Genomic DNA, 27,020 nt, shown 5'->3' on the forward strand with positions numbered 1-27,020 from the left:
AACCTAACCTAACATAGCTTAACTACCTAATGATTTAACCTACCCTAATTTAACCTAACTTGGGCTCCAGTTGGGAAACTGGGAAATGAAATCCACCTTTGACTCGCTAAGTTTCTTCCATTATGCCAGAAATAATCGTAGGTACGACGTGATGATAATAACAGCAGGGAAATCTTGCTACACGAAAAGGTTATTTACCACCCTCAAAATAGTCAGAAAAATAAAGAAAACAAACTGGAGGAATATGAATTGAATTGGCAAGGTCTTCAGGCTGTATGGTTAGATGAAAATTTATGGGTTTCACAATTTTTTGGAACAAAATGGAATGCAAAAGTTTGCTAAGCAGAAAAAAAAAAAAGCTCTTTCATCCCATGTTTTCTTGTAAGTTAGCATTAAGTTCCACATTCTTCGTTTGATTTTGCCCTTCCCAACACATTTCAAACTGCCTGAGCATACAATTATTTCTTCTGCTTAAAGTTAGGCGTACATTTACTGCTCATTCTTTTGTTCATTTTTGTGTGTGTGTGTGAAAGAAAGAGTATTCATACAAACAATAATGTATTCCATTAACCCCTTCGTTGCCACTGGCCTTGAACAACACTTTACCAAACTTGTGATGGTGACACTGAGTTAGGGCAAGCTATGAAAAACTGCGAACAATTATGAGAAGGGAACGAAGGTCACTGGTACGTTAATGTGACCCTATTCTACCATCCCAAGCAGTCAGGCGGTCACTTCACTTCAGAAGTTTTCACCCATATGTTTACATATTAAAGTAACATGTGTCGTAACTGCATTAATTTTTCCACGAATCATAGCAAATCACAGGATGGATTTGGAAAAAAAAAAAAAAAAAAATGCCAGGTGCACCTGATGAGTCTTCTCACATCTAAAAGAGCACGCAAATTTCTTAACCCATGGCCATTGAGAGGGATAAACATATGCTTTACTTTAAGCCGCAGAAGCATCTAACCAAACCAGTTCTTCTTCCTGTTTTTTTTTTTATTATTTCTGGGTTGGTAAATAAATGTTTCTTGTTAAATCTATTTCCCCGATATTTTTTGCTATTCTGCTGTGACAACTCATTTGATTCATCAGCGTATTGGCGTAAGGGACTGTCCAAACCTAAGTGTTTAACTAAACCTGACCTAACCTAGTTTAACTGTACCTAATAATTTACACTAACCTAACCCAACCTAACTTAACCTTCAGTTGGGAAATTGGGAAACAAAATCCACCTTTGAGTACACTGAGCTCTTCCATTGTGCTGGAAACAAACAAGTGTAGGTACGGCTTAACCCCTAAAGTCCTGTGGCTGACGATCATGGGACTCAGAAAATGTGCGACAAAGTTCTATGGCTGACGATCATAAAGAGGTTATAAAAAACTGGAGAACTGTAACCCTGCCACTTTTATGACGTAAATAGTACCTAGCCAATGGAAACTCAGGGATCAGGTGGTGGGAGGCATGATCCGGCCCCCTCCCCAGGTGTGGGGACCCCACCCTTCACCAAGCCATCTCTCCACCTCTCATTGCCCCCTTGAGTCTTGCCCTCTGTGTCCCCTCCCATCCAAACTTTTTTTTTGTCCGACTCTGGGCATAGGCTTCACAGCCTGCTTTCAAGGCCCAGTAGTCCTCCTACGTACTGCACACCTCTACATGTCACCACTTCGGCGCTAACACCCACAGTCCATATTGAATACATGCTAGGGCTGTCTCATACAGGACTGGTGTATTGGTATTAGCGAGGATATTTTTACGACATGTCGGCGGGGTTTCTCGTAGATCAGTAAAGTCTGATTTTATGAAATTCAAATCCTTAAACCGTTCCCTGCCCCAGCGGGATTTGAACTCGGGTCCGTCAGGACTGCAGGCCAACTCTCTACCGATTGAGCCACCGCCTCCCCCATACCCCCTCTAGACTGTATTGGCTGTGTGTGGCAGACATATTCCCTCCCTTTTCCTCCCTCCTGATGCCCTGCCACACTCCCTTCACCTCCTCGTTTCCCCTTACTTCTCAAAGACGTCCCATTCTCACTCATAGCAAGAAGTGACCTCCCCCCCCCCCCGGTTGATTGTGCAGTAACCATTAGACATATGAGAGTGAAATATACACTTTTTGGTGTGTAAAATCAAGGTCTTCAAATATATACAACCAAAATCTACTTTGGTGCATTTTTCTCTCTCTCTTTCTCTCTCTACACGTGAGGGGTAACCATTTTTATTTTTGATGTTTTTTACAGGCGATATTATGGTAATCATTAGTCATATGAGAGTGAAATATACATTTTCAGGTGTGTAAATTTAAGCTCTTGAAACCGGTAAGAAAAAAATTTACCTCGGTGAGAGTTAAAAAATCGGACTATTTTTGCAGTTCTGGGGCTAGGGGGGCTAGGAGATCTGCGGTCTTTAAGGGTTAGGGAACATGATAATAACAGGGAGGAAATTTTTCAGCAGGAAAGGGAAACTTACCATTCTGAAAATAGTCAGAACAATGCATAAACAATGGAGGAATATGAAATGAACTGGTAAGGTCTTTTTGCTACTTAGGGCGGTTTTCACAGTCGTCTCTAGCCTTTAGGATCTGAAAGTGGGTTGGGCTCGAACAAAGAGCACCTTTGGATTTCACAGTCCCACCAAATGGCTTTTGGGAGCTTGCTAATATGGAGATGTCTGCTTGTGTTCATGCGGTAGGATTAGTAGTTCTGGGTGGCCAAAAATAAATGTTGTAAACTGTTAGGAGGAAAAGACACCTTATTCAGCACCTTCCATATGTTGCAAATATTTCAAAATTAGAATGTGGTGAATGGTTTGGCTGGAAAATCCACTTCACACAATTCTTTCTGATATGTTTGGGAGTGAAGAAGTTTGTCCGAAGGCAGCAAAGATAAAGAATGAGAAACGTTATCAGAATGAAGGGATAACTAACAGCAACCTCATCACGCACCAACTTGAAACATTGGAACTAGGTTGAAATGTCATGAATGCCGAGTGCTGTAAGAAAGGCATAAGTAAGTACCTATGGAGAGGTAACAAATATATCTATCTATCTATCTATAGCCCGACGCCCTAATCCCGCAAAGGGTGGCCGCAGACAAAACGCCTCCAAGTCACTCTGTCACCCACCATTTGACTCCCCTCCCCCCAACTCACCCCCCCCTCCCTCATATACCTCTCAACTCCATCCCTCCACCTCATCCTCGGTCTACCCCTCCCTCTCCCTCCCTCCACCTCACCTACATACACCCTCTTAGTCAGTCTTTCATTCTCCATCCTCTCCACATGTCCAAACCACCTCAGTGTATTTCTCCTAATCTTTTCAACCACATCCACATCTACCCCACAACGTTCCTTCACTTCTTCATTCGTCAACCTGTCCCTCCATGTCACTCCACATGCTCCTCTCAAGTAACTCATTTCCACTGCTCTCACTCTTGACTTGTTCCCCTCTTGTCTAATGAGTGATAGTGTGGTTCACTAATGGGTATGATATTAGTACATGAACATGAGGTATTTTCTAAATGGAGTGTGCTAGTTATATCAGCAATATTACATTAGGCATCTGATACAGTACTAAAATTTTGATGAAAATATGCATGAGATCACTATTCTTTCATTTCTTTTGGGTCAGTTTGTTGTGGAACCTCCAACAGGCTGTGAAATAAACTACAGTAAATTGCCAGGTATTTGGGTATATAATAGTCTCTTAAAAGAGTTTAAATATGAGGTAATTTCTTAACGGGGGGGTATAATTATCACAGCAATATAATGTCATGTACTGTATGTCATTTCAAGTCACTATTAAATATAGACAATGATTCTTTTATTTTAAATGATTCAGGCCCATCTGTTGGGGAGCCCCATCCCTCCCCCAAGAATGTTCCAGTACTGTTGGGGACAGCCCGAATGCAGTCTCAGAATGAAGGTCTCGGAAGGTGGGTTGGGGCAACTGTGAAAACCAAGACATGTATTCAGAGCTGTGTAGGCTGTTGGGTTGGGGACGCCATTGGGGACCACTGTGAAAACAACCCTTAAAGTGTACATTACCGGTAAATAAATCAATCTAAAGGTACTTGTGTTTTGTTTCCAACAGATTAATCATAATTTCGGACTATTCAGGCGCCCATTAAAACCATGTGGCATCGATAATCAGGCTACCTCTGTACTACATCACAGGTATACAGTATGTGGCAAGTGGCAAGAAGGGTGGATGGTGAACTGAATGAATGGAAGGCAATAGAGTAATTGTGGTGCTTGGAATGACATGGGCCAATCGACAAAAGTTTTGAGTCAATCGCGTTTAAAAGTTTGACATTATAATAACTTTGTGATGATAAGATGGATTTAAATTCCTGTTGGTCTAAAAAAATAGCTAAATTTAAGACCTATTACATGTGACAGTGTTCAGTTGCCTGAATTATTTTGTTGCCATAATATGCCTTAATATTAAAGGGAATACCAGTAAAGAAATTCATAAAAAATTAATACTAAATTACTCCTTATGGGACTCTCACCCATATCCAGCACTGCAGGGCAAGAATGTGCAGTTTAAGACCAGCTCTACAAGCTGGTACTTATAACTCATAGCCCCCCCTTTTGGTAGATTGGCCTTGGTCATTCCAAAAACCTCAATTGATTATGTAGTGTGATGAGTAAGGATGGAAGGTTAGAGAGTGAAATGCTTGAAAAGGTACAACATGGAAGAAAGGTTGCTGGTTCCTTGAAAGCAGTGATAAGAAACAGGGAAGTGAGCATGGAACTGAAAAAGTTACTACATGACAGTATTGTGATATCAACTCTAGCATATGGAAGTGAAGCTTGGACCTTGTTGGGGGGACACAAGTCACGAGTGAAAGCAGTGGAAATTAGTTATTTGAGAGGAGCACGTGGAGTCACATGGAGAGAGAGACTGACAAATAAGGAAGCAATGGAGCGTTGTGGTGTGGATATGGATGTGATTGGAGGCATTAGGAGAAACATTTTGAGGTGTTTTGGCCATGTGGAGAGGATGGAGAGTGAGAGACTGATGGGGAGAGTGTATGTGAGTAAGGTGTAGGGGGGAGAGGGAGGGGGAGGCCAAGGATGAGATGGAGGGATGGAGTGGAGTGGTATATGAGAGAGGGGGATGTAAGCTGGGAGCAAGGCAATGAAATGGCATTGGACAAGGCAACATGGAGGCAATTTGTTTGTAGCCACCCTTACAGGTTTAAGGCATCTGGCACTAGATAGACAGATAGATTATGTGTCTGGATGACAGAATGAAAAGGTGTGTAACGGATGCAAGAGCATACAGAGGTTGGGGAAGTGGACTTTCTGACCACCACTTGGTGGTCGTGAAAGTCAAGGTTCAAGTGCAATGGAGGAACTGAAGGAGGGAAGGACAGGAGTAAGTAGTCTATACATGGAGAGTAGAAAGGTTGCAAGAGGATGGAATGGGGGGGGGGGGAAGGGGCAGAATATAATAAGGGAGAAGTGGAGGAGCAATTTGGTAAATATGATCTGGAGCCAATGGAGGAGGTGGAAGATGTGTGCCAGATGTTCAAAGAAGAAATCTGTGCAGCATGTAAGGTGGTGTAAGGGATGAAGAGACGACAAAAGGGGGTACAAGGAAAAGCACGGTGGAATGAGGAGGTGAGACAAGCTGTGGCACAAAATAAGAAAGCATATATTAAGTGGATGGGAAGCGGAAGAATGGAAGAAGTTGAGAGATGAAAGAGAGAATTATTTGTAGAGAGGAAGAGAAAGGCAAAAAGATTAGTAACAGAGAGATGAGAGAGGATGAGGAGTTTGGAAGAAATATGAGTGTAAACTGGAGGGAATGTAAGAAATGTTGGGGGGTGTAAGATAAAAATGATAGACTGATAGTGGAGAAGGGAGAAAAAGTGACCAGATGAAGAGAACTCTTTAAGGAACTGTTAAACATAGAGAATGGAAGTAATTTGAGTATAAGAGGCTGGGAAATGGCTGGGAGAAGAAGTGAGGTGAGAAGGGAGGAAGTGATCAGTAGGATGGAAGCAGAGGAAGCTATGAAGAAAGCCAAAATGGGAAAAGCCCCAGGAACTTATGGAGTGTGTGATGAAATGATGAAACACAGGGAAGAGATAGAGGCAGAATAGATATAGGTGTACAGATTGGCCTGGAAAGAAGGTAAAGTCCCGGACGATTGGAAGTCAGGTATAATTATTCCCTTGTACAAGGGAGAAGGGGAAAAAGATGTGTGGTAATCATAGGGGGATTTGTCTTCTTAGTGTAAGAGAAAAAGTATATGGCAGGATATTTATTGACAGAGTCAGGGAAATAACAGGAATTAGTTGAAGAACAGGGAGGTTTTATGAAGGGACGACGTTGTGTAGATTAGATATTCATCCTTAGGTCTATAGTGGAAAAGTTTCTAGAGAAGGAATAGAAGTTGTATGCAGCCTTCATGGATTTGGAGAAAACGTATGACAGAGTGGACAAGGAATGTGGAAAGTATTAAGAATATAAGGAGTAAATGGGAAGTTGTTGAATGACGTGAGGTGCATGTATAAAGGGTGCTAAGGCATGCAGTGTATGTGGATAGTGAACTGAGTGAATTTTACTATCAGAATGTTGGATTGAAACAGGGATGTTATATTTCTATGGTTGTTTAATCTTTATATGGATGGTGTTATAAAAGAGGTACAAGGTAAGGAAGTGGATGTTGGACTGGCTCTAATAAGAGAGGGCAGTGTTTGGAAAATTCTTGTACTGTTGTTTGCAGAAGATACTGTATACTTAATCCTTGAGTAACATGCGGTTGAGTAAAACACTTTTGTTCTAACGGGCTCAGCATAATGTGGCAGGACATAATCAATACTCAGAAAAACTCAGCTCACACAAGACGTTAGCTGGCCTGGTGACAAAATCTGAAAGCTGCTAAGGTGGTGTCACCCCCCCAGACTTGCAACAATTGGCCTGCTTACATCCGGGTACCTGTCCTGGGCACATTCAGGGCCATATGGTTAAACAGAAATTTATGGGTTTTACAATTTTAAGGGACGAAATGGAACAAAAATATGTGCTTAAAAAAAAAAAAAACTCATCTATATACAGTATTCTTGTAGCATTCAGTTCCACATTCTTCACTCGATTTCATGCTTCCCAACACATTTCAGACCGACTAAGCATACGGCTATCAGTCCTTTCTCGCATCTCACCAAGTTCTACCCCATATTCATATGAGTTTCACATTTTTAAGGGACAAAATGGAACAAAAATGTTTGCTAATCAGAGAAAAATTACTCTCTCATCCATGTGTTTTCATAAGTTAGCGTTCAGTTCCACATTCTTTGTTCGATTTTGCTCTTCCCAACACATTTCAGACCGACTAAGCATATGGCTATCAGTCCTCTCATGCATCACACTGACTTCTACCCGTGCTGTGCGGCAAGTTTTTTATGTGTGTCTGAGTGTCAAATGCGGACACTGACTAGTCATCCCACGTGATCAGCCCCAGCCATCCAGGAGGCAGTGCATCTTTACGTATGCCCAGAAGTATGAGACAGTAAAGAAGTCAGAGCAGGGAAAGAGGAAGAGAAATTATGCCCAAAAGTATGACATAGTAAAGGAGTTAGAGCAGGGAAAGAGGCAGGTAGAAATGGCGAAAAAGCACGGCATGAGTGAAAGCACCATCAGAACGATTTGGAAGGACCGGGAGAAGATAAAGAATATTGTGAGTGGGAACCCTGGTGATGTGAACCTGGCAGCAGTGAAAGGTCATAATGTTGTCCTGAAGCTGACTGAGAAACTCATGGGGTGTTATATGGACCGTCAGAGAAAGAACAACTAGCTGCATGCTCAGTCAGTCCGAAATGTGTTGGGAAGTGTGAAATCGAACAAAGAATGTAAAACTGAACACTAACTTACAAGAACACATGGATGAAAGAGTAACTTTTTTTTTGTGATTAGCAAATATTTTCGTTCCATTTCGTCACCCTAAAATGGTCTACTACTACTGCCAGACGCCTCAATCCCGTTTGGGGTGGCCACAAACAAATCGCCTCCAAGTTGCCCTGTCCCCCGCCATTTCACTGCCCTGCTCCCAACTCATACCCCCCTCTCTCATATACCTCTCCACCCCATCCCTCCATCTCATCCTCGGCCTCTCCCTCCCTCTTCCCCCCTCCACCTCACTCACATACACTCTCTTCGTCAGTCTTTCACCCTCCATCCTCTCCACATGGCCAAACCACCTCAGTGTGTTCCTCATAACGCTTCCTATCACATCCACATCCACACCACAACGCTCCTTTATATCCTCATTCGTCAGCCTGTCTCTCCACGTGACTCCACAGGCTCCTCTTAAATAACTCATTTCCACTGCTCTCACTCTTGACTTGTGTCCTTCCAACAATGTCCAAGCTTCACTTCCGTACGTTAGAGTTGGTATCACAATACTGTCAGGTAGTAACTTTTTCACTTCCATGCTCACTTCCCTGTTTCTTATCACTGCTTTCAAAGAACCAGCAACCTTTCTTCCCTGCTACGTGTCAAGTGGGGTTGGTGGAGGATTAGTGCCCCTCCCTGTAAAACAATTAACTCTAAGCCATTGGCCACCCCGTCTGGGATACATGGCGTCTGGCAATGAATGAATGAATGAATGTACCCTTTCAAGCACTTCACCCTCCAAACCTCCATCCCTACTCATCACACTACCCAAGTACTTAAACGTACTCACATTTTCCAATTCCTCACCATCCAACCTCGCTGTACATTCACTAACTTCACCTCTCTCAAAGACCATCACTTTACTCTTCCCTACATTCACCTTTAGATTCCGTTTCTTACACACTCTCTCAAACTCATCCACCAAGCCTTGCAGCTCCCCTTCGTCTTCACTCAACAACACAGTATCATCTGCAAACAACAGTACAGGGAGTTTCCAAACACTATCCTCTCTCACCAGGGCCACTCCAACATCCACTACCCTACCTTGTACCTCTTTTATTACCCCATCCATGTACAGATTGAACAGCCATGGAGACATGACACATCCCTGTTTCAAACCAACTTTCAAAGAGAAAAATTCACTTAGTTCACCATCCACACGCACTGCAGCCTTCGCACCATCGTACATACTCTTCACAGCATTCAACAACTTCCCATCTACTCCATATATTCTTAACACTTTCCACAATCCTTGTCTATCCACCCTGTCATATGCTTTCTCCATGTCCATGAAAGCCGCATACAACTTCTTTCCCTTCTCTAGAAACTTTTCCACTAAAGATCTAAGAATGAATATCTGATCTACACAACCTCTTCCCTTCCTAAAGCCTCCCTGTTCTTCTCCAACTAATTTCTCTGTTCTTTCTCTAACTCTGTCTATAAGTATCCTACCATACACTTTTCCTATTATACTAAGAAGACAAATGCCCCTATGATTACCACACACTTTTTTTTCCCCTTTTCCTTTGTACAAGGGAATAATTATACCTGACTTCCAATCCTCCGGGACTCTACCTTCCTCCCACGCCAATCTGCACATCTTCCACATCCATTCTACTACTATCTCTCCCCCATGCTTCAGCATTTCACCACACACTCCATCAATTCCTGGGGCTTTCCCCGATTTAACTTTCTTCATTGCTTCCACAACTTCTATCCTACCGATTTCTTCCTGTCTTCTCACCTCCCTCCTTCTCCCAGCCATTCCCCAGCCACTTATACTCGCATTACTTCCATCCCCTACGTTCAACAATTCCTTAAAGTGTTCTCTCCATCTGCTCACTTTTTCTCCCTTCTCCACTAGTAATCTACCATTTTTATCTTTCACTCCCCTGCTAACTTCACTTCCACCCTGTCTTACTCTTTTCACTTCTCTCCAGAACATTTTCTTACAGTCCCTCCACTTTACACTCAAATTCCTTCCAAATTCCTCATCCACTCTCTTCTTACTCTCTCTTACTACTCTTTTCACCTCTTTCTTTCTTTCCACATATAACTCCCTCTTCCGCCTCTCAACTTCTTCCACGCCCCTATTTCTCATCCATTCATTGTATGCTTTCTTCTTTTGTGCCACAGCCTGTTTCACCTCTTCAGTCCACCACGCTGTTCCTTGCACCCTCCTCCGTCTTCTCTTCCTTCCACACACCACATCACATGCTGCACATATTTCTTCTGTAAATATCTTGCACACACCTTCCACGTCTCCCGTCTGCTCCAATTCATATTTGCCCAATCGTTCCTCCACTTCTCTCTTATACTCTGCCTTTTTCTCATCCTCTTGTAACTTACGGTGAAACCCATAAATTTTCATCTAAGCATACAACCTACTTAATGTCCTTACCAAGGCCACACGATACGAGAGATGGCAAAACTTTATAACAACAACATTGGGGGAGAGGGTGGGGGGAGAGTGCCAGGGAGCTATGCATTAACAACACAAAGGTACCCAGCCCAACTTTTGTTTCTGTTAATGCTATTTTTAATATTATTCATGTTCTTAATTACAACAGTTATATCTCTTTCAATGTTCTACCTGATGGTGGGTATAAATAGGGAGCAATTTAATGTGGGGCAGGGTGGTAAGAACAGGTAAAAGTGAAGTTTTGGAAAGTTGCCAGAACACTTTGTACTGTTATACTGTACATGCAAACATTCTGTTTGAGTGATGCGGGTTTGTGTAGCACGGTCCTTGTCCAGTCCCTACTGTCCGCGTTAATCGATGACTGTATTTTGTTAAGTGAAGATGAAGGGGACTGGAAGGCTTGGTAAATGAGTTTGGTAGTGTGTGTAAGAAACAGAATCTAAAGGCGTATTTAGGGAAGGGTAAAGTTATGGTCTTCGTGAGAAGTGAGGTCACTGAATGTAGTGAGGTTAGATAAGGAAATGGAAAATGTGAGTGCATTTAAGTACTTGGGAAGTGTGATGAATAAGGATGGAAGTTTGGAAGATGAAGTGCATGAAAGGGTACAACAAAGAAAAAAGGTTGCTGCTTCTTTGAATGAAATGATAAGAAATAAGGAAGTGAGCACGGATGTAAAAAAGTTACTATAATATAGTATTGTGATACCAATTCTAACATATGAAAGTGAAGCTTGGACTTTGTTGGAAGGACACAAGTCAAGAGTGACAGCAGTGAGAATGAGTTATTTGAGAGAAGCATGTGTAGTTACATAGAGAGACAGACTGACAAATGAGAAAGTGAAAGAGCATTGTGGTGTGGATGTGGATGTGACATAAAGTGTTAGGATAAATACACTGAGGTGGTTTGGACATTTGGAGAATGGAGAGCGAGACACTAACGAGGAGAGTGTATGTGAGTGAAGTGGAAAGGGGGATGATAGGGAGGGGGAGGCTGAGGATGAGATGGAGGGATGAAGTGGAGAGGTATATGAGAGAGGGGGGTGTGAGCTGTGGGGAGGGGAGTGAAATGATAGGGGACAGGATGACATGAAGGTGATTTGTTTGTGGCCATCCCTTATGGGTGAGGGATCTGGCAACAGGCAGAGAGATAGACTAAACAGTACTACTCTATTGCTCACATACAGTTTAGGCATTATGGCAGAAATAATATGAGGCAATTTAATGTCACCAAAGGAAGTAGGCTGGTTTCTACTCTCATACCTGAGGGATAAAGAACTGAATACAGAGGCTACTATAGATCAAGCAGCATGAAGAGCTGCCATTAAGTGACCAAGGCTGATGCATGCAAGCATGTTGAAACTTTTATAAACAAGTGAACAAACAAACAAGATGCACTAGACTATGGTAGACTATCCTAGCCTCAGATGACTAATCCACAAATGAGGTAAAATGGCATTGGCTATTTTAACCCATCTTATAGGTCAAATGACTCATACCTCGTTTTACATACTGTTACTTTTCATAGTTCAGGATAGGTGCTGGAGAGGGTTGTCTGCACACAGTGGTGCAGTACTTACATCATCAGCAAAAATGTCCCTCAGCTCCCTACCTACCCCTCAAAAGGATGATAGTGGATTGCAGGAGAAGGGGAGTTTCTGCCTGCAGTCCACTGGGTTTGGGTCCATATGTGCCTAAGGCCACAATATGAATAACAATAGTTTCATCCATCCATCATCCAATCGTATGTCGCTCCACAGAAGAGTGTAGGAACCCAGGGCTAGGCAAGTTGGTCCTGACATTTAAAATGAGAGTGACCAGCATCACTCATCCCTGAGTGGCATTACGTGAGCAATAAACCCCAACCACCCCTTGGATATAAACCTACACAAGTTCAATCTGACTGGAGCACCTTAATTACCCACCAAACCACCAGGCACCATAATTTGGTTATATGGTTACCACCCAGCGTGTTATAGGGTTTCCAAGCGTACAGGAAACCATTTGGCTTGTCACTCAGTGTAGAGTCCCCCCATAAGCAGAAGGAAGAGGAAAGAATGAAGGAAAGAAAGACAGAAGAGGGAGTATAAAGTCACCCACAAGCAGAAGAAAGAGGAAAGAATGAAGGAATAACAATAGTTAAGGACAATTATTCTTCTGTAATTCTCTCATCAGCTATCCTGAGGGGGTACAGTTCTCATATAAGAATTTAATACATATCAGTAATGAATGCCTAAACAAAGTTTTAAATTTAACAGGCCTATACAAATATATGAATAAAACATTCCACTGAAGGCCCAGTACTGTACTTCACAAATGATGCTGTACTGTACTCATACTGCATACTGTACTGTGCTTATTTATACAGTACAGTGTATGTACCTAAGAACATAATACCTTGATCTGCATGCAAAACAAGGAATAAATCTCCCTCTCTCTCTTTCAATATGCTGTACAGTATACTAAAAAGAACATTTACGAACTGTATCATTGGAAGTGCTAGTACCACCTCCATTACTATACCTTGGCTGCAGGTGCAAATACAAACACCTCAAAGGCTTCCTCTGGTACCCAAGCTCCCATCTCAAGAGACTCATAGAGCCAGGCAACACTGAGAATCCAGCATCCCCGGGCTATCCCTAGCAGGAGAGAAAGAGTGCGACGTTCAGACCCACACACCACATGAGTAGTGTCTGGTCCTACCTCCTCACTCATCTCACTCCCACCAAGCTTTCGGATGATGGGCACAACAGTACACTTTTCCCTGATAAGAAGGAAAACACAATGTAAAACATGTCAAATTATAACATCAAGGGGTGGTTGGGGTTTATTGCTCATGTGAGCATGGAAGTGAAAAAGTTACTACATGACAGTATTGTGATACCAACTCTAACGTATGGAAGTGAAGCTTGGACGTTGTTGGAAGGACACAAGTCAAGAGTGAAAGCCGTGGAAATGAGTTATTTAAGAGGAGCCTGTGAAGTCACATGGAGAGACAGGCTGACGAATGAGGATATAAAGGAGCGTTGTGGTGTGGATGTGGATGTGATAGGAAGCGTTATGAGGAACACACTGAGGTGGTTTGGCCATGTGGAGAGGATGGAGGGTCAAAGACTGACGAAGAGAGTGTATGAGAGTGAGGTGGAGGGGGAAAGAGGGAGGGGGAGGCCGAGGATGAGATGGAGAGATGGGGTGGAGAGGTATATGAGAGAGGGGGGTGTGAGTTGGGAGCAGGGGAGTGAAATGGCGGGGGACAGGGCGACTTGGAGGCGATTTGTTTGTGGCCACCCCAAACGGGATTGAGGCGTCTGGCAATAGATAGATAGATAGATAGTTATGTCACTCAGCAATGAATGAGGCTGGTCACTCTCATCTTAAATGTAAGGGCTAATTAGCCAAGCCCTGGGCTCCTACGCTCCTCATGGGACAATATTGGATTAGATGACGAATGATAAAAATAACATAAAACTTTCACATATCATCTATGAACTCTGATACACCATGCCCCCATTTTATGATGAGAATGTTTGAAAAAAATCCACTGCAAAACTATTTATCGTATACTTAGTTAGTTATAACATGGGTTCAATAGATATATGTTTTGGCTATAGGTTGCCACCTAACAAAGTCATGAAACAAGTCTCCAACTCACCTAAACCAAGTGTTCTTCCACTTCACTACAGTTTCACTTGTTGCTTAACACTAAAAGTAAGTCTAAAAAGTAACCTAAACTGGTTATTACTTCACTTCATTTGCTGCCTAAACTCCAACCCCACTTTAATGTCTCATCACTAACATACTCAATAATGACGAGTGCAAATGCCACCTTGGAACAAACAAATGATTGTAAACATGCACGAGGGTGATCATAAAAGCGAAGACGCAATTGTACATCAATCAGTGTGGTTTCACACAGAAACATAATCATCACACAAATATTCTGTTGTATATCAAAAAAGGTTCTAATTTTTTGTCAAAGTACTGTATAAGCTATTCATCGCACACTGCATCATAGTATAACAAGGGTCTTTTGTAAAATGAAGTGTCCACTGCATCTCTTATTCTTTAACCTCTAGACACCAGGTTATTTTTACTTCGGTCATCCTCTCAGTATGGGCAATTTTCCCAAAATTGCTTGTTTTCAAACATAATTATCTTGCAAAGTATAGCAGTTAGGAAAACAAATTCTTGTTTTGAAACCTTAATATCTCAGAAAGTATAGCAGTTAGGAAAACAAATTAAAGATCATATTACTCACCAACTCTTCTTGCAAATGAAAGCATCCCCAGGTCTGCAGGTGGTCCCGTCGATGAGTAAGGATGTGAAGAAGATGCATTACTATCAGCACTCAAGGTGAGATGTGTCTGACCCTCAGTGCACGGCCCAGACTTGGGTGACATCATGTGTACTCTGACCAGCGTTTGTCACACTGACTCTCCTTGGAGAATGGTGTATTTGTAATGCTTCCCTACCTCACGCCATGGAAATTTCTATGCAGTAACAAATCTTCCCCACATTCCACACTCACAGCTATGGGTATACATCACCACTTTGTACATGTGGCTCGCATCTGGTTTTCCGGCCGCAACAGTTACACTTTGCCTAGTTTGTGTGTGGAAGATCTCACACAGATACAATAAAAGGTGAAGACTCAATACTTACTCAATTTACCATCACTGTCTTACAACTATGCACTCTGGAAACACTTTAAGAGGAAACTTCCTTCTTTCCATTGTATTTTTTTCTGCAGGCAGCACACACTAGTGTAATGAGTAACTTATTCTAAATTTATGACATACCATGAGGTAGATGACTGTGCTACTGGTTACGCTTTTTGGCACATTTTCCTGGTATGGGGCTAATGCTTTCCTTACTAATTCTACTCTATAGTGCTTATTCTATTTGCACTTCACATCATATGTACAGAGCATATCACATATTTTGCATAATAAAACAAGGCCAAGCAATAAATGTAAGTGCCTCCATCCTTCTTTCCTTTCATCCTCTTCCGTTTTTCTTTCCTTCATTCTCTCCTCATCCTTCTGCCTCCAGGTGACTTTATGCTCCCTCTTCTGTCTTTCTTTCCTTCATTCTTTCCTCATCCTTCTGTCTGTGGGTGACTCTGCACTGTCGTGCCAAATGGTTTCCTGTACACCAGGAAACCATTTACTATGCTGGGTGGTAACCATATAACCCAAATTTGGGCACCTGGTGGTTTAGCGGGTAATTATGGCGCTCCAATCGGATTGAGCTGGTGAAGGTTTATATCCAAGGAGTGGTTGGGGTTTACTGCTCACGTAATGCCACTCAGGGATGAGTGAGGCTGGTCACTCTCAACTTAAATGTCAGGACCAACTTACTTAGCCCCGGGCTCCTACGCTCCTCATGGGGCAACGTAGGATTGGATGATGGATGGATGGATGGCCACCCCCAAAAGTTATTTTCTACAGGTGCACATAAGGTTTTCCTTCCTAAGTGGTAGGGTAACTCCACATATTTACGAATGCTTCACAAATCAGCTTTGGACAAATGTAATTACAGGTACTTGTAAAAAAAAACACACACACAAAAACACAACACTTGTACGTCATTGTCCGCTATTTCCATACATGCTCTGGACACCTGCGCTTAGAACTCACATTCACGGTGGTACAGGAAAAGCACTCTTGACAAAGTGCCACCTTGCACTCATGGCAGTGATAGGCTGTTTCCCTGCATGCTGTAGGTCAGCAATTGTTGTTAAGCATATATGACAACACCTGTAGGACACATGGCCGGCAGGTGTTCAGCCAAGGTGAATGAGACAGTACTGTGCCAGGTATTATGCACTTGCCAACCTGTCAGCCCATAGCACCTGGTACACTTGCTTCCTTCCACCTGCAACCTCAACAGTTTCATATTTTTCAAGGAGCTGCCGTGCCAGCTCTCTCATACTCATGTAGCAAGAGGCTCATACTCACTACCTCAGTGAAAAGTATGAAACCATTCAGAATACTGTACTGATACCTAGAAGGTGTAAGAATGCCTTTTTGTATCATCTGCATGACTTCTGGAGGCAATCTATCTCTCCAATCTGCATGTCAGATTTATCAACGAGCCACACGTTGATACTGTAATTATTTGGTGGCATCTGGCTTCAACATGGGTTGCCTGGTCCTGCAGTCTGTCTTCCCTGTGTTCTGCATAACCCCCTGGTGAACTGTGATAAGTATATTGACTTTTCTCTTGTGATATTGAATGGTCAACATGTTACCACATTTCCGGGTTAGCTGGGCACCTTTCTCGGTCTTTTCAGGGAATGATAGAAAATTCCGTCTTCGGGCACAGACAGTTCCACAGGTCCCAGTCCCACATTGAAGTAAATGCTACGTCAATGCCAGGGAGGCGTAGTAATTATCCGTGTACAGAATGTGGTTTCTGTTGAAGTACCAGTCCATCACCACTGCAGCAGAAAACCCATGGCGATCATCGCTAGGTACATCCACATCTGTAGCCAAATACACAATTACGTCTTGCACATACTGTATCCAGTTTTGCAATCGCATACGACAAAGAACTTTCATCCAAAATGGTGTCGTTTGGGAGGAACATACTGAATAAATACTAAACGTCCCTGGAAAAGAACAAGTAACTTGTTGATAACCACTTTCTGAAATGGCCGGAAAAGTCTGATAAATGACTCCTTCAGCATAGTCAGCAGTGGCCTAATCCTTCACAACCTGTCATTTGGTGCTGGGCCATAATTCCTGTTGAAGTGTAGGAGCTTTATAATGGCTAAGTACCTGTCGAGACTGGCGAAAGCTTAGCCATTGCACTTGACATCTCAAAGGCTTTCAATCGAGTCTGGCATAAATCTTTAATTTCCAAACTGCCCTCTTATGATTTCTATCCTTCCATCTGTCCCTTCATCTATAGCTTCCTTTCTGGTCGTTCTATAGTCGCTGTTGTAGAAGGCCATTGTTCTTCTATATCTATTAACAATGGTGTTCCTCAGGGCTCTGTCCTATCACCAGCTCTCTTCCTTTTATTCATCAATGACCTAAGCTATACAGCTAACCCTATCCACTCATACACTGATGATTTCACCCTTCACCATTCCATTAAGTTCTCGCAACGTCCATCTCAGCGGTTACTTCAACAAACAAGGGATGAGGTTATGGGACACCTAATGTCTGACTTGGCTCGTATCTCTGACTGGGGTAAAAATAATCTTGTTGTTTTTAATGCATCGAAAACTCAGTTTTGACACCTATCAACCCAACACAATCTTCCACAGGAGTACCCACTAACGTTTAATAATATCCAGCTCAATCCTGCATCATCCTTGAACATGATTGGGGCTTCATTCACTCAGGACTTATCTTGGAAAGATCATATTGCATCTCGTGTAAAATCTGCTTCCAAGAGACTGGGTGTGCTAAGCCGACTCTGTACCTTCTTTACCCCTACACAGTTGTTGACTTTATACACGGGTTTTATTCGCCCGTGTAGAGTACAACTCTCACGTGAGGGGAAGCTCCTCACATACAGCTCTTCTCAACAGGGTGGAGTCAAAGGTTTCGTCTCATTAACTCTCTTCCTCTTACTGGCTCCCTTCAATCTCTGTCTCTTCGCCGCACTATTGCATCGTTATCTCTTTTCTATCGCTACTTCAATGGTCATTTCTCCTCTGAACTGTCTGCTTGCATCCCTCCACCTCTGTGACAGGTGCATACCACCCGTCTAGCAACAAACTCTCATCCCTTTTCTGTCCAACTCTCTAATGCAAGAGTTAACCGTTACTCCTAGTCCTTCATTTATGCAACAGGTCAACTCTGGAACTGTCTTCCTCTGTCTGTATTTCCTACTTCCTTTGATCTCCAGTCTTTCAAATGCAGTGTGTCCAGGAATCTCAAAATGAACAGATCTTGAATTTGGCTCTCTTTTGTACTGTTTTTGTTTTTTCTTGGAAGGAACGGTTTGCGGGCTCCTGGCCTACGGTTCCTTCTTTCTTGCATTAAAAAAACAAAACAAAAAAAACAAAGACAGGTGTGTGGACAATTCGTCCATTACCTAATAATTGTGTAGCACATGCTTCTTTATGCGGGCCATTACCATTGTCAATGTGAGCCACACATACATTTCCCACACCTCTACTGCTCTCTATTCTATCATTTTGGCACTTTTGGTCATAGAAATCTCAAGCAAGCAGATAGCCTGGTGAAAGTTTATTTCGTCTACCAGGTACTGTTTAATACTTGTAGTAAATACTGCCTGAAACGACAGGATTGTTGGTGGTCCTGCACCCAGGTGCTCCCACTGTACATCTGCCCCTGACTCATCAAAGGCAGGTATGGTTGGCTGGAAGCCTTCACCCTCCTCCCACACAAAAGTGTCAAGCCTGCCAACACTGGGGCTTGTACGGCATGATGTACCAACATCAAGACACCTCCTTGCACCACGAGCATGCCCACGGCCATGTGCACGCCCATGGCCAAAGGCAGGGGGGGAGAGGGGAAGGAGAGGTGGAGGTGGAGGTGGGGGAGGACACGGGTGATGACTATTCTGCAGCGGGGACTCCCTAGGGCGATGCTGGCTTGCCACATGTACGAGTTGTAGCTTCAGACCTTGTCATCCTCACATATGAAAGGCCAGGTTGTGAGGAAATGGTCCTTGAGGTGCTAGGTTGTGGTGACGAAGGTCGTGGCAGGGAGGGAATGTGACTTTCTTGCTCGGAGCGTGGTGGTGAGATGCAGCGGTGACATTTATGGAGAGCGTGATCATCAGCATCACCACCATCTCCATTTCTTTCCACAGTTACTGGCGCATCTTCCTCTTCCTCTGTGGCAAATGCATCATTTCTCAGGCCTCTCCAACCTCCTGAAGCACTGTAAGGCCTGTTTCAGACTTGTCTGAGTAAGCAGGGGTGGGTGCACATAACATGTTGCTCTCCACGTGATAACTCCCTCCATTCTCAGAGGAAGTTTTGCCACTCTTTGCTAGACTGGACACAGTCTCATCCAGTATATGCACTATGGCACTGTTACTAAGCCCTTTCCTAGCATCCTTCAGCAGGAATTTGGCTGGAGTGGAAGAGGCAAAGGGGCCGTGGGCAGTGGGGATGGAATCAGACAAGGACAATCCTAAGGACATTGTACTACACATGGCCAAGACACAGAACAGACTGTCTCACATTCGAGTGTGGTGGCAGGAGTCTGTCACCACTCTTTGGTGATGAGATAAAGTGATGGCCCCTTCAAACAACGGCAAGAAAACACTTGTGATTATATCTGACACCCGGCTTCACTGATCCACAAATTATGCATCAGATACAACCATCTCCCAGTGGCTAAGGGTGAAAACAGAAGTTTTTAAAAAACACTGTGGAGCCCATTTGCTGGAAACAATATATTCTAAAAAAAAAAGAAAAAAAAGTGCTTTTATCCTCATTATGCATTTGCATGGAGCCATCTAGCCTGCATCAAGAGTTAATGTATACATAAAGGTGTCTGACAGTTGTACTGCACAGTAAAAACTCAAAATCCAAAATGTCTGGGTCTAATGGCTTTAAAGAAAATGGAAAATTTTGAGATCCAAATTCAAAGTAAAAGCTAAATACGAAAATCCTCTAATAAACAGCCTCCAGTACCAATGACAATAAATATAGTGAAGTACCTAATGCTACAACATTAATGCTTTCCTAACAATTAAAGCAAAAAACACTGCCTGGCAAAAGCACAATCAAAAAGACCAAAGGGGTCATGACATTGCTTCACAACTTAACATTTTTATTCTCAATGGCACCTCACAAGACACACTCATCCCACACCAGGCGAAATGCACCCCCTCTTCCCCAGATATCACATTCTGTTCACCAACACTTGCACTCAACACCACTTGGCTAATGGAACCCAAACTCATTACAGAAAATCGCCCCATCATTATCATTATAGAAACACAATTCACACCTCAATGATCACACCTCTATATACACAAACTACACAAGAGCAAATTGGACAAAATTCCCTGAAGAAACAGAACAACACTTCAGGACACTAAACAGTTCATCCATCACCAACATCAACTGGTACATTACAAAGTTCAATATCATACTAAACATAGACAATCACCACATTCTCCAAGGCAAAAGAAGACATTACATTCCAAACTTTACACCAGAGAATACCTGCCTCATAAGAAAAGGTGACAGGCATAAACACAACTCGCTTATACAGTCGACCAAAGTGAATAACAGGGGTCGACTATATAAGCGAGTTGTGAAACCTGCAAATAATCCATACCTTCTGCAAAAATCACTTACAGACCCACTATGAGACCTGCAAATGCATTTTATGGCATATTAACCCTGTCATACAGGAAGGTTCGGTAAGAAATCCAACCACTCTCACTTTTTCGATGCAGGTTGTGTCCAAGTGAAATCCAACCACTCACACTTTTTCGACTCAGGTTGCGTCCAACCATATAGGTTGCGTTATTTTTTCGCCATAATTTTCAGTTGCGTCATTCAACTTTCTCCCCGGCCCTTATTTATGAATGTATTATTATGAAATTGCTACATGTTATAAATGAATAAATGATCTTCCTAAAAAAAAAAAAAAAAAAAAAAAAAAAAAAAGGGAAAATATATTACCATATTTTATTGTTTACTCATGTATTCAACGCTGATTTCTCACAGATATATAAACATTTCGTCAATGCTTGTTGAAAGTTGTAGAGCATTCAACAAGCTCTAAAAAATCGGTGTTGAATAAATGAGTGAATGAAAAAACATAATAATTTCTTTTTTCTTCTTTCATTAGGAAGATCATCATTCTTTTATAGCACGTAGTAATTTCATAACAATACAGTTACAAATAAGGGCAGGGAAATGAAACGACTGAAAGCATTTTACGATGATGAGCCAGCTGCTACTAAAACGACCAAGTTTGGTCAAAGACTAAGATATTTCCATTCCATATGCCATAAAAATCTTTCTAATATGGCTAAAAGTGTCATTTTTAAATGAAAATCATCACAAATAAGTGCTCTACAACTTTCTTTCAACAAGCATTGATGAAATGTTTATACATTTGTGAGAAATCAACGCTGAATAAATGAGTCAACGATAAAATATGGTACTGTAATTTATTTTCTCTCTTTTTTTCACTCATTAGGAAAATCATTTATTCATTTATAATATGTAACAGTTTCATAACAATACAGCTATAAGGGCAGGGGAGAAAGCTGAATGGAAACATTTTCCAATATTACGCACATCGCTGCGTGAGGGGTGTGTGGTGTGTAAGGTTTGGGCCAGCCCGTGGGGGCCGTGTGGTACTCGGAAGCAGTTGGATGTAGGTTGCGTCAAAAGGGTTCGAGAGGGTTAATACTTCCTAAAAAGACATTACAGGATGATACACAGGCCTTTCTGAGTAACGTGTACAGGTCCTCCCCCACTTACGACCGGTCGACTTACAAATTTTCACACTTACGAATTTGTACCTTCAGTAAAATATTCAATAAATTCCATGAAATTCCATGATGTATTCAACATTTTATTATAAAACAGGCCTTATGTCAATGATTTTGCCCAACTATAGGCTAATGTAAGAGTTCCAAACATGCAACGTGCGAGGTACTGACAGTGTTGTGATGGTGTGGGGTGGACAGAAACTATGTTGTGTTGGTACAGGGAAGAATAAGTCTTTCCATCACCTTGGACATGCACAGAATAGTGTTATTGGTCTGACTGGTCATATTGTGCTGAATCTGTTGGTGTTTGGTTTGAGAAGGGGGATTTTGTCATGTATCCAGAGTGTAGGTATAGTGCAATGTGGGTAGCTGTACAGTTTTGAATGATTGTGTGTTTCAAGTCCCTGGGGACCTAAGTGTATTAGGTGTATGTTTGATAGGCTGTCTGGTCCCATGGCATGTGTTATGTTTTAGTTTCTTGATTACTTATTGTATGTGTGTGGGTGTGGTGAGTGATTACATATGGTCAAATGGAGCATTGTATTTGCTTCCGAGTATCTCTGTCTGTCTGAAAGATGTGCTGGCATGTGGCTGATTTTAGCATGGTGTTTGACAAGGGTATTAGCCTGTTGTGTCCAATTTGGAATGTTTGTGTTAGAGGTGGTGAGGGCCACATGCGTTTTGGGGTATCCGCTATTCCTCTTTGTGACTGAGCACAGTGTTTTGTACAGTTATGATGTGTTGGTTTTATGGTTAAGTGTAGAGACATGTTTGCATAATTTGTGTGTGCTCTGTACAGTATTTTATTCTCTATTGTGGTGTTCAGCTGCTGTGTTATGTCTGTAATGTCTTGTGTATGACGGGTAGGGCTTATATTTAGGCAGTTGTTCTCCATGATGAGATGAATTATTACTCAAGTATAGTTTGGATTGTAGTTTTTTCTGTTGTCCTTGGGTATATGTTATCCGTCTGCAGTGTTTATGATGGCAATGAATGTCTGTACTGATATGTTGATGTTTGATATAAAATGGGTATTGAATATAATGAACCACACTCTGTGTCTACAATGAAAATTAATGTGTCCAGATGACATTTGAGTAGTCTGTGAGTATTGGTTGGAGACTGAAACTAGGACTGCGTGTGATGCCTAATATTGTTTGGTGCCTAAATGAACTACAAATATCAAGTAAGCATTAAGTGAAAGCATATATTTGTATTGAAAAACTTTAGGACTTTTTTTTTTAATATCCAGTACTGTAACTTACAGTACAAAGTACATGGTGACACAAAAGCTGGTAAAAAATACAAACTAACTTACCATTTACCAACACTGACTAAACTCTGATATCTTTAATTCCTGCCATATAATCTAATACTGCTATATGATTGTGTGCATCAGGAGTCAGTCTCGAGCCCCTTGTTATTTATCATGGTGCTTGAAGCCCTCTCACATGACTTCAGAAATGGACTCCTGTGGGAGATGTTGTATTCCAATGATTTGGTGTTGATTGGAGAAAATGAAAGGGAAGCAGAGGTAAGATTTAGGAAGTGGAGAGATGTTATGGGCATAAGGGCTTGAAAGTAAAACCAGATAAAACTAGAAAGCACTCGGACAGTGCATACCTCCGGCAGTGCCATAAAAAAGGATCCGGATCTGAATGCATGGATATTGGATCTGGATCCAAACCCAGATCTGCCCCCAGATTTAATAAAATCTTTCATGGTCCATGGCCCACCTTTCCACAAAATTTCACTGAAATTCATTGAGAACTTTTGGAGATACTGTGCGGGATACAGTAAAAGTCCTTTCATTCGGCATCTTCGGGACAAAGCAGGTGCCAAAAAAGCAGAAATTGCCAAATGACTAGGAAAACTGCCAGAAAGTTTCTAGCAATCATGGGCGGTCACCCCAATGCAATAACAGTGTCTAGCAAGTATTACTGGTCAACCCTAAGCAATAAACATTTAAAAAACAACTTATATTTAATGTATTTAATGATACAATAAACATGAACTCACCTTAATGACGGTGTATTTACATATGTACACTGTGAAACAGCACGATAAAGTTTCCAAACTTTTGAAAGGTCCCGCTCACAAAGCCACTCACGAATCATGATGGCCAACTGCGCATGCAGTGTTGGCAAGCAGAAATCTTCAAAAGCTCTAAGCTCGACTTTAAAATGCACTAAGCTATAAATGATCTGTTCAAATTTTCGCACTACAGTACATTGGACTTCAAAATGTGTTAGATATAGAAGAAAATTAATATTTATTGGCACTAAATTATTATGAAGAAGTGAAAGAACATTGTGGGGTGGATGTGGATGTCTATCTATCTATTGCCAGATGCCATTCCATAAGGGGTGGCCATTTGACTTTGAGTTATTTGTTTTACGGGGAGGGGCACTAACCCTCCACCAACCCACTTGCTGACACATAGGGAGCACGTATGGTTTGGTTATATGGTTACCACCCAGCGCTGTATGTTCCCCAGCTCACAGGAAACTGTTTGGCTCGTCGCCCAATGTAAAGCCACCTGTAAAGGAAAGAAATGCAATAAGAAGTGACAGAAAAGATGGGAGAAATAGGAAGACAGAAGGGCAGGCACAGAAAAAGAATGATAAAGGCTAAGGAAGAAGTAGGCAGCACTATATCAAATGAGTGGATGATGGTCACCACCACCTACCACTATGTGGATGACTGAGAAAATTAGGAGAAATACAATGAGGTGGTTCGGACATGTGGAGAGAATGGAGAATGAAAGACTGACTAGAAGGGTGTATGTAGGTGAAGTGGAGGGAGGGAGAGGGAGGGGGAGACTGAGGATGAGGTGGAGGAATGGAGTTGAGAAGTATATGAGAGACGGGGGAGTGAGTTGGAGGGTGACAGAGCGACTTAGAGACATTTTGTCTGCAGTCATCTTTTGCGGGATCAGGGCTTCGGGCTATAGATAGATAGATAAAGTATTATGAAAAGCATTAGATCTAGTGCCAGCAGCACCAAATTGGCAACTATAGGCGCACAGGTACCGGCAACGAGCTGGCGACCCCATCACAGGTGCCGATCACCTCAGCATATGTGCCAGAAGAGGAGAGAACTTTCATAATGGGACTACAGTACAGTATTTATGAAAACAGCCGAAAGACCGGAAATACCATTAGACCAGATGCCTAATGACAGGACTTTTTTTTTTTTTTTTTTTTTTTTTTTTGGGGGGGGGGGGGGGGGGAAACAGCCCCAAAATTTAATAATTTTTTCCTTTGCCCATGGCCCACCCTTCCATAAAATTTAATCAAAATCCATTCATAACTTTCTGAGCAATCCTGGATTCAGATCCGTGGATACAGGATCTGGCTCTGGCCCCAATACAGTATTTAATAAATTCTTTCTTGGTCCATGGCCCACCTTTCCACAAAATTTCACTGAGAACTTTTTTAGATATTGTGCGGGATACTCCACATCCGCCCCCAAATTTAATCATTTCTTCCTTGGCCCATGGCCCACCCGTCCACAAAATTTCACCAAAATCCATTCATAACTTTTTGAGTAATCCTGCTAACAGACAGACAAACAGACAAAAAACATGGGGCAAAGCATAACCTCCTTGGTTGAGGCAACAAAGGTGATGATATGTTGGGTTGGTGGTAGAACTGTCAAGAACAGGTAGAGTGTTCATGAGCAGTGTGCCGCAAGGGCGTGGAATGTAATTCCACCTGGTATAGTGTTTGTGATATGTGGGTGTATATGGGATGTAGTGGTATTAGAGCTAGACTGCAAGATAATGATGATTTCATACGTGCAATGTGTTGGGGAAAGCATGTGAAAATTGTCATGCACAAAAGGCTTGATCTTACTTTCTCTATAATAATTCTTCCATATACCTTCCCTCCCACACTCAGTAAGCTTATGTCACGATAATTCTTGCACTCACTTCGCTCACATTTATTTTTGTACAGTGGTACAATCACAGCCTTTTTCCACTCTCCTGGCACAGTTTCACTCATCCATGCCTTCTTACACATCTCCAACAAGCACTTCATTCCACTCGCTCCATTACACTTAATCATCTCTACATACACCTCATCAACCCCAGCTGCTTTCGCATTTTTCAGCAGTTTCACGGCGCTCTTCACCTGAGCGAGTGTCACATTTCCTACCACTGCATTCCTTCTCTGCACACCCCCAAAACCAGTCATGTATACAGCCGCTCTGTTTTCTTGATTCCCACTCATCAGGCTTTCAAAATATTCTTTCCATCTGGTCCTCACTTCGTCCCCATGGGTTAATAATCCACGACTTACATCTTTCACACTTTCACATTACTTTCTGCTGTCACTTCTACTTTTCCACACCTCTTTTCAAAATAATTTCCTATTTTCAGAGTAATTTGCATTCATTTTTCATCCTAGATCATCATTTACTTTCTTCTTTTTCCGCTATATGTTTGTTCTGGAGTGAATTGGGTTGCTGTGTGGTCAAGTGGAGAGGACTGCTTGTGTTGATTTTTTTTTTTTTTTTTTTTTTTTAAGTATGTGTTGGTGTTAAGAGACACACGTCTGCGTAGTGATTAACAAGCATATATCCTTATCCTTTGTAGGAAGAGATGTGTTGGGTGTTGGAGACAATGGCAGTGTGGGTCTTAGAAGTGCATGTTTGTGATTCAGTAATGCTGTTAAGTATTTTGTAGAGCAGAGAGGTGTCTGTGGTAAGTTTTAAATAGCACTTCCAGTTTTCCAGTTTGTAGTCTCTCCACAGACACCACTTGGCTCTACAAAATACTTGACAGTATCACTAATTCACAAACATGCACTTCAAAGACCATTGCTGCCATCACCTCACCTAATACATTCCTTCCTAAAAAAAACATGCAAATATACTTGTAAACCATTACACAAACATAAATCACTCAACACCAATGTGCACCCAGCCTGAAAAACACCCTTCTGAGCAAAGGCAGTTCTTTCCACTTGATCACAATGCACCCCATCCACTCCAGAACAGACACTCAATATTATCAAGAAAACAATAAACACAACAAGCATAGCACCAGATGGTTTCAGCAACCTAAACCAGAAACATTTACGATCACAAGGCATCCAGGACCTCACAAACATCAGTAACTAGAACTATCTATCTATCTATAGCCAGGCACTAGGGGGTTTCATACTTAAAAATATTCTACAATTTGTTCATATTGCTTGTGGCTGTGTTCCATTGTCCCTATAAATGATTCCTGCAA

The 27,020-nt window shown here is 42.0% G+C and overlaps 2 protein-coding genes across 2 annotated transcripts in view; one reads left to right on the forward strand and one right to left on the reverse strand.

Moving 5' to 3' along the window:
* Nprl2 (Nitrogen permease regulator-like 2) overlaps positions 1-4,064 on the forward strand; it is a 103,110-nt gene extending 99,046 nt beyond the window's left edge. The window contains exon 6 of the mRNA XM_080276466.1: positions 3,843-4,064. The gene's annotated coding sequence lies outside the window, so the exon portion shown is untranslated. The remainder of the gene's footprint in view (positions 1-3,842) is intronic.
* The window catches only part of MCPH1 (Microcephalin), a 189,200-nt gene that overhangs the window by 25,320 nt on the left and 136,860 nt on the right, over positions 1-27,020 (reverse strand). The window contains exon 8 of the mRNA XM_080276467.1: positions 12,851-13,091. Within this exon, the coding sequence (XP_080132593.1) occupies positions 12,851-13,091 (241 nt within the window). The remainder of the gene's footprint in view (positions 1-12,850; positions 13,092-27,020) is intronic.

The sequence above is a fragment of the Coenobita brevimanus genome, chromosome 65 (genome assembly GCF_032717465.1).
Source record: "Coenobita brevimanus isolate Jiangsu-jjx chromosome 65, ASM3271746v2, whole genome shotgun sequence".
In the NCBI taxonomy this organism is placed as follows: Eukaryota; Metazoa; Arthropoda; class Malacostraca; order Decapoda; family Coenobitidae; genus Coenobita; species Coenobita brevimanus.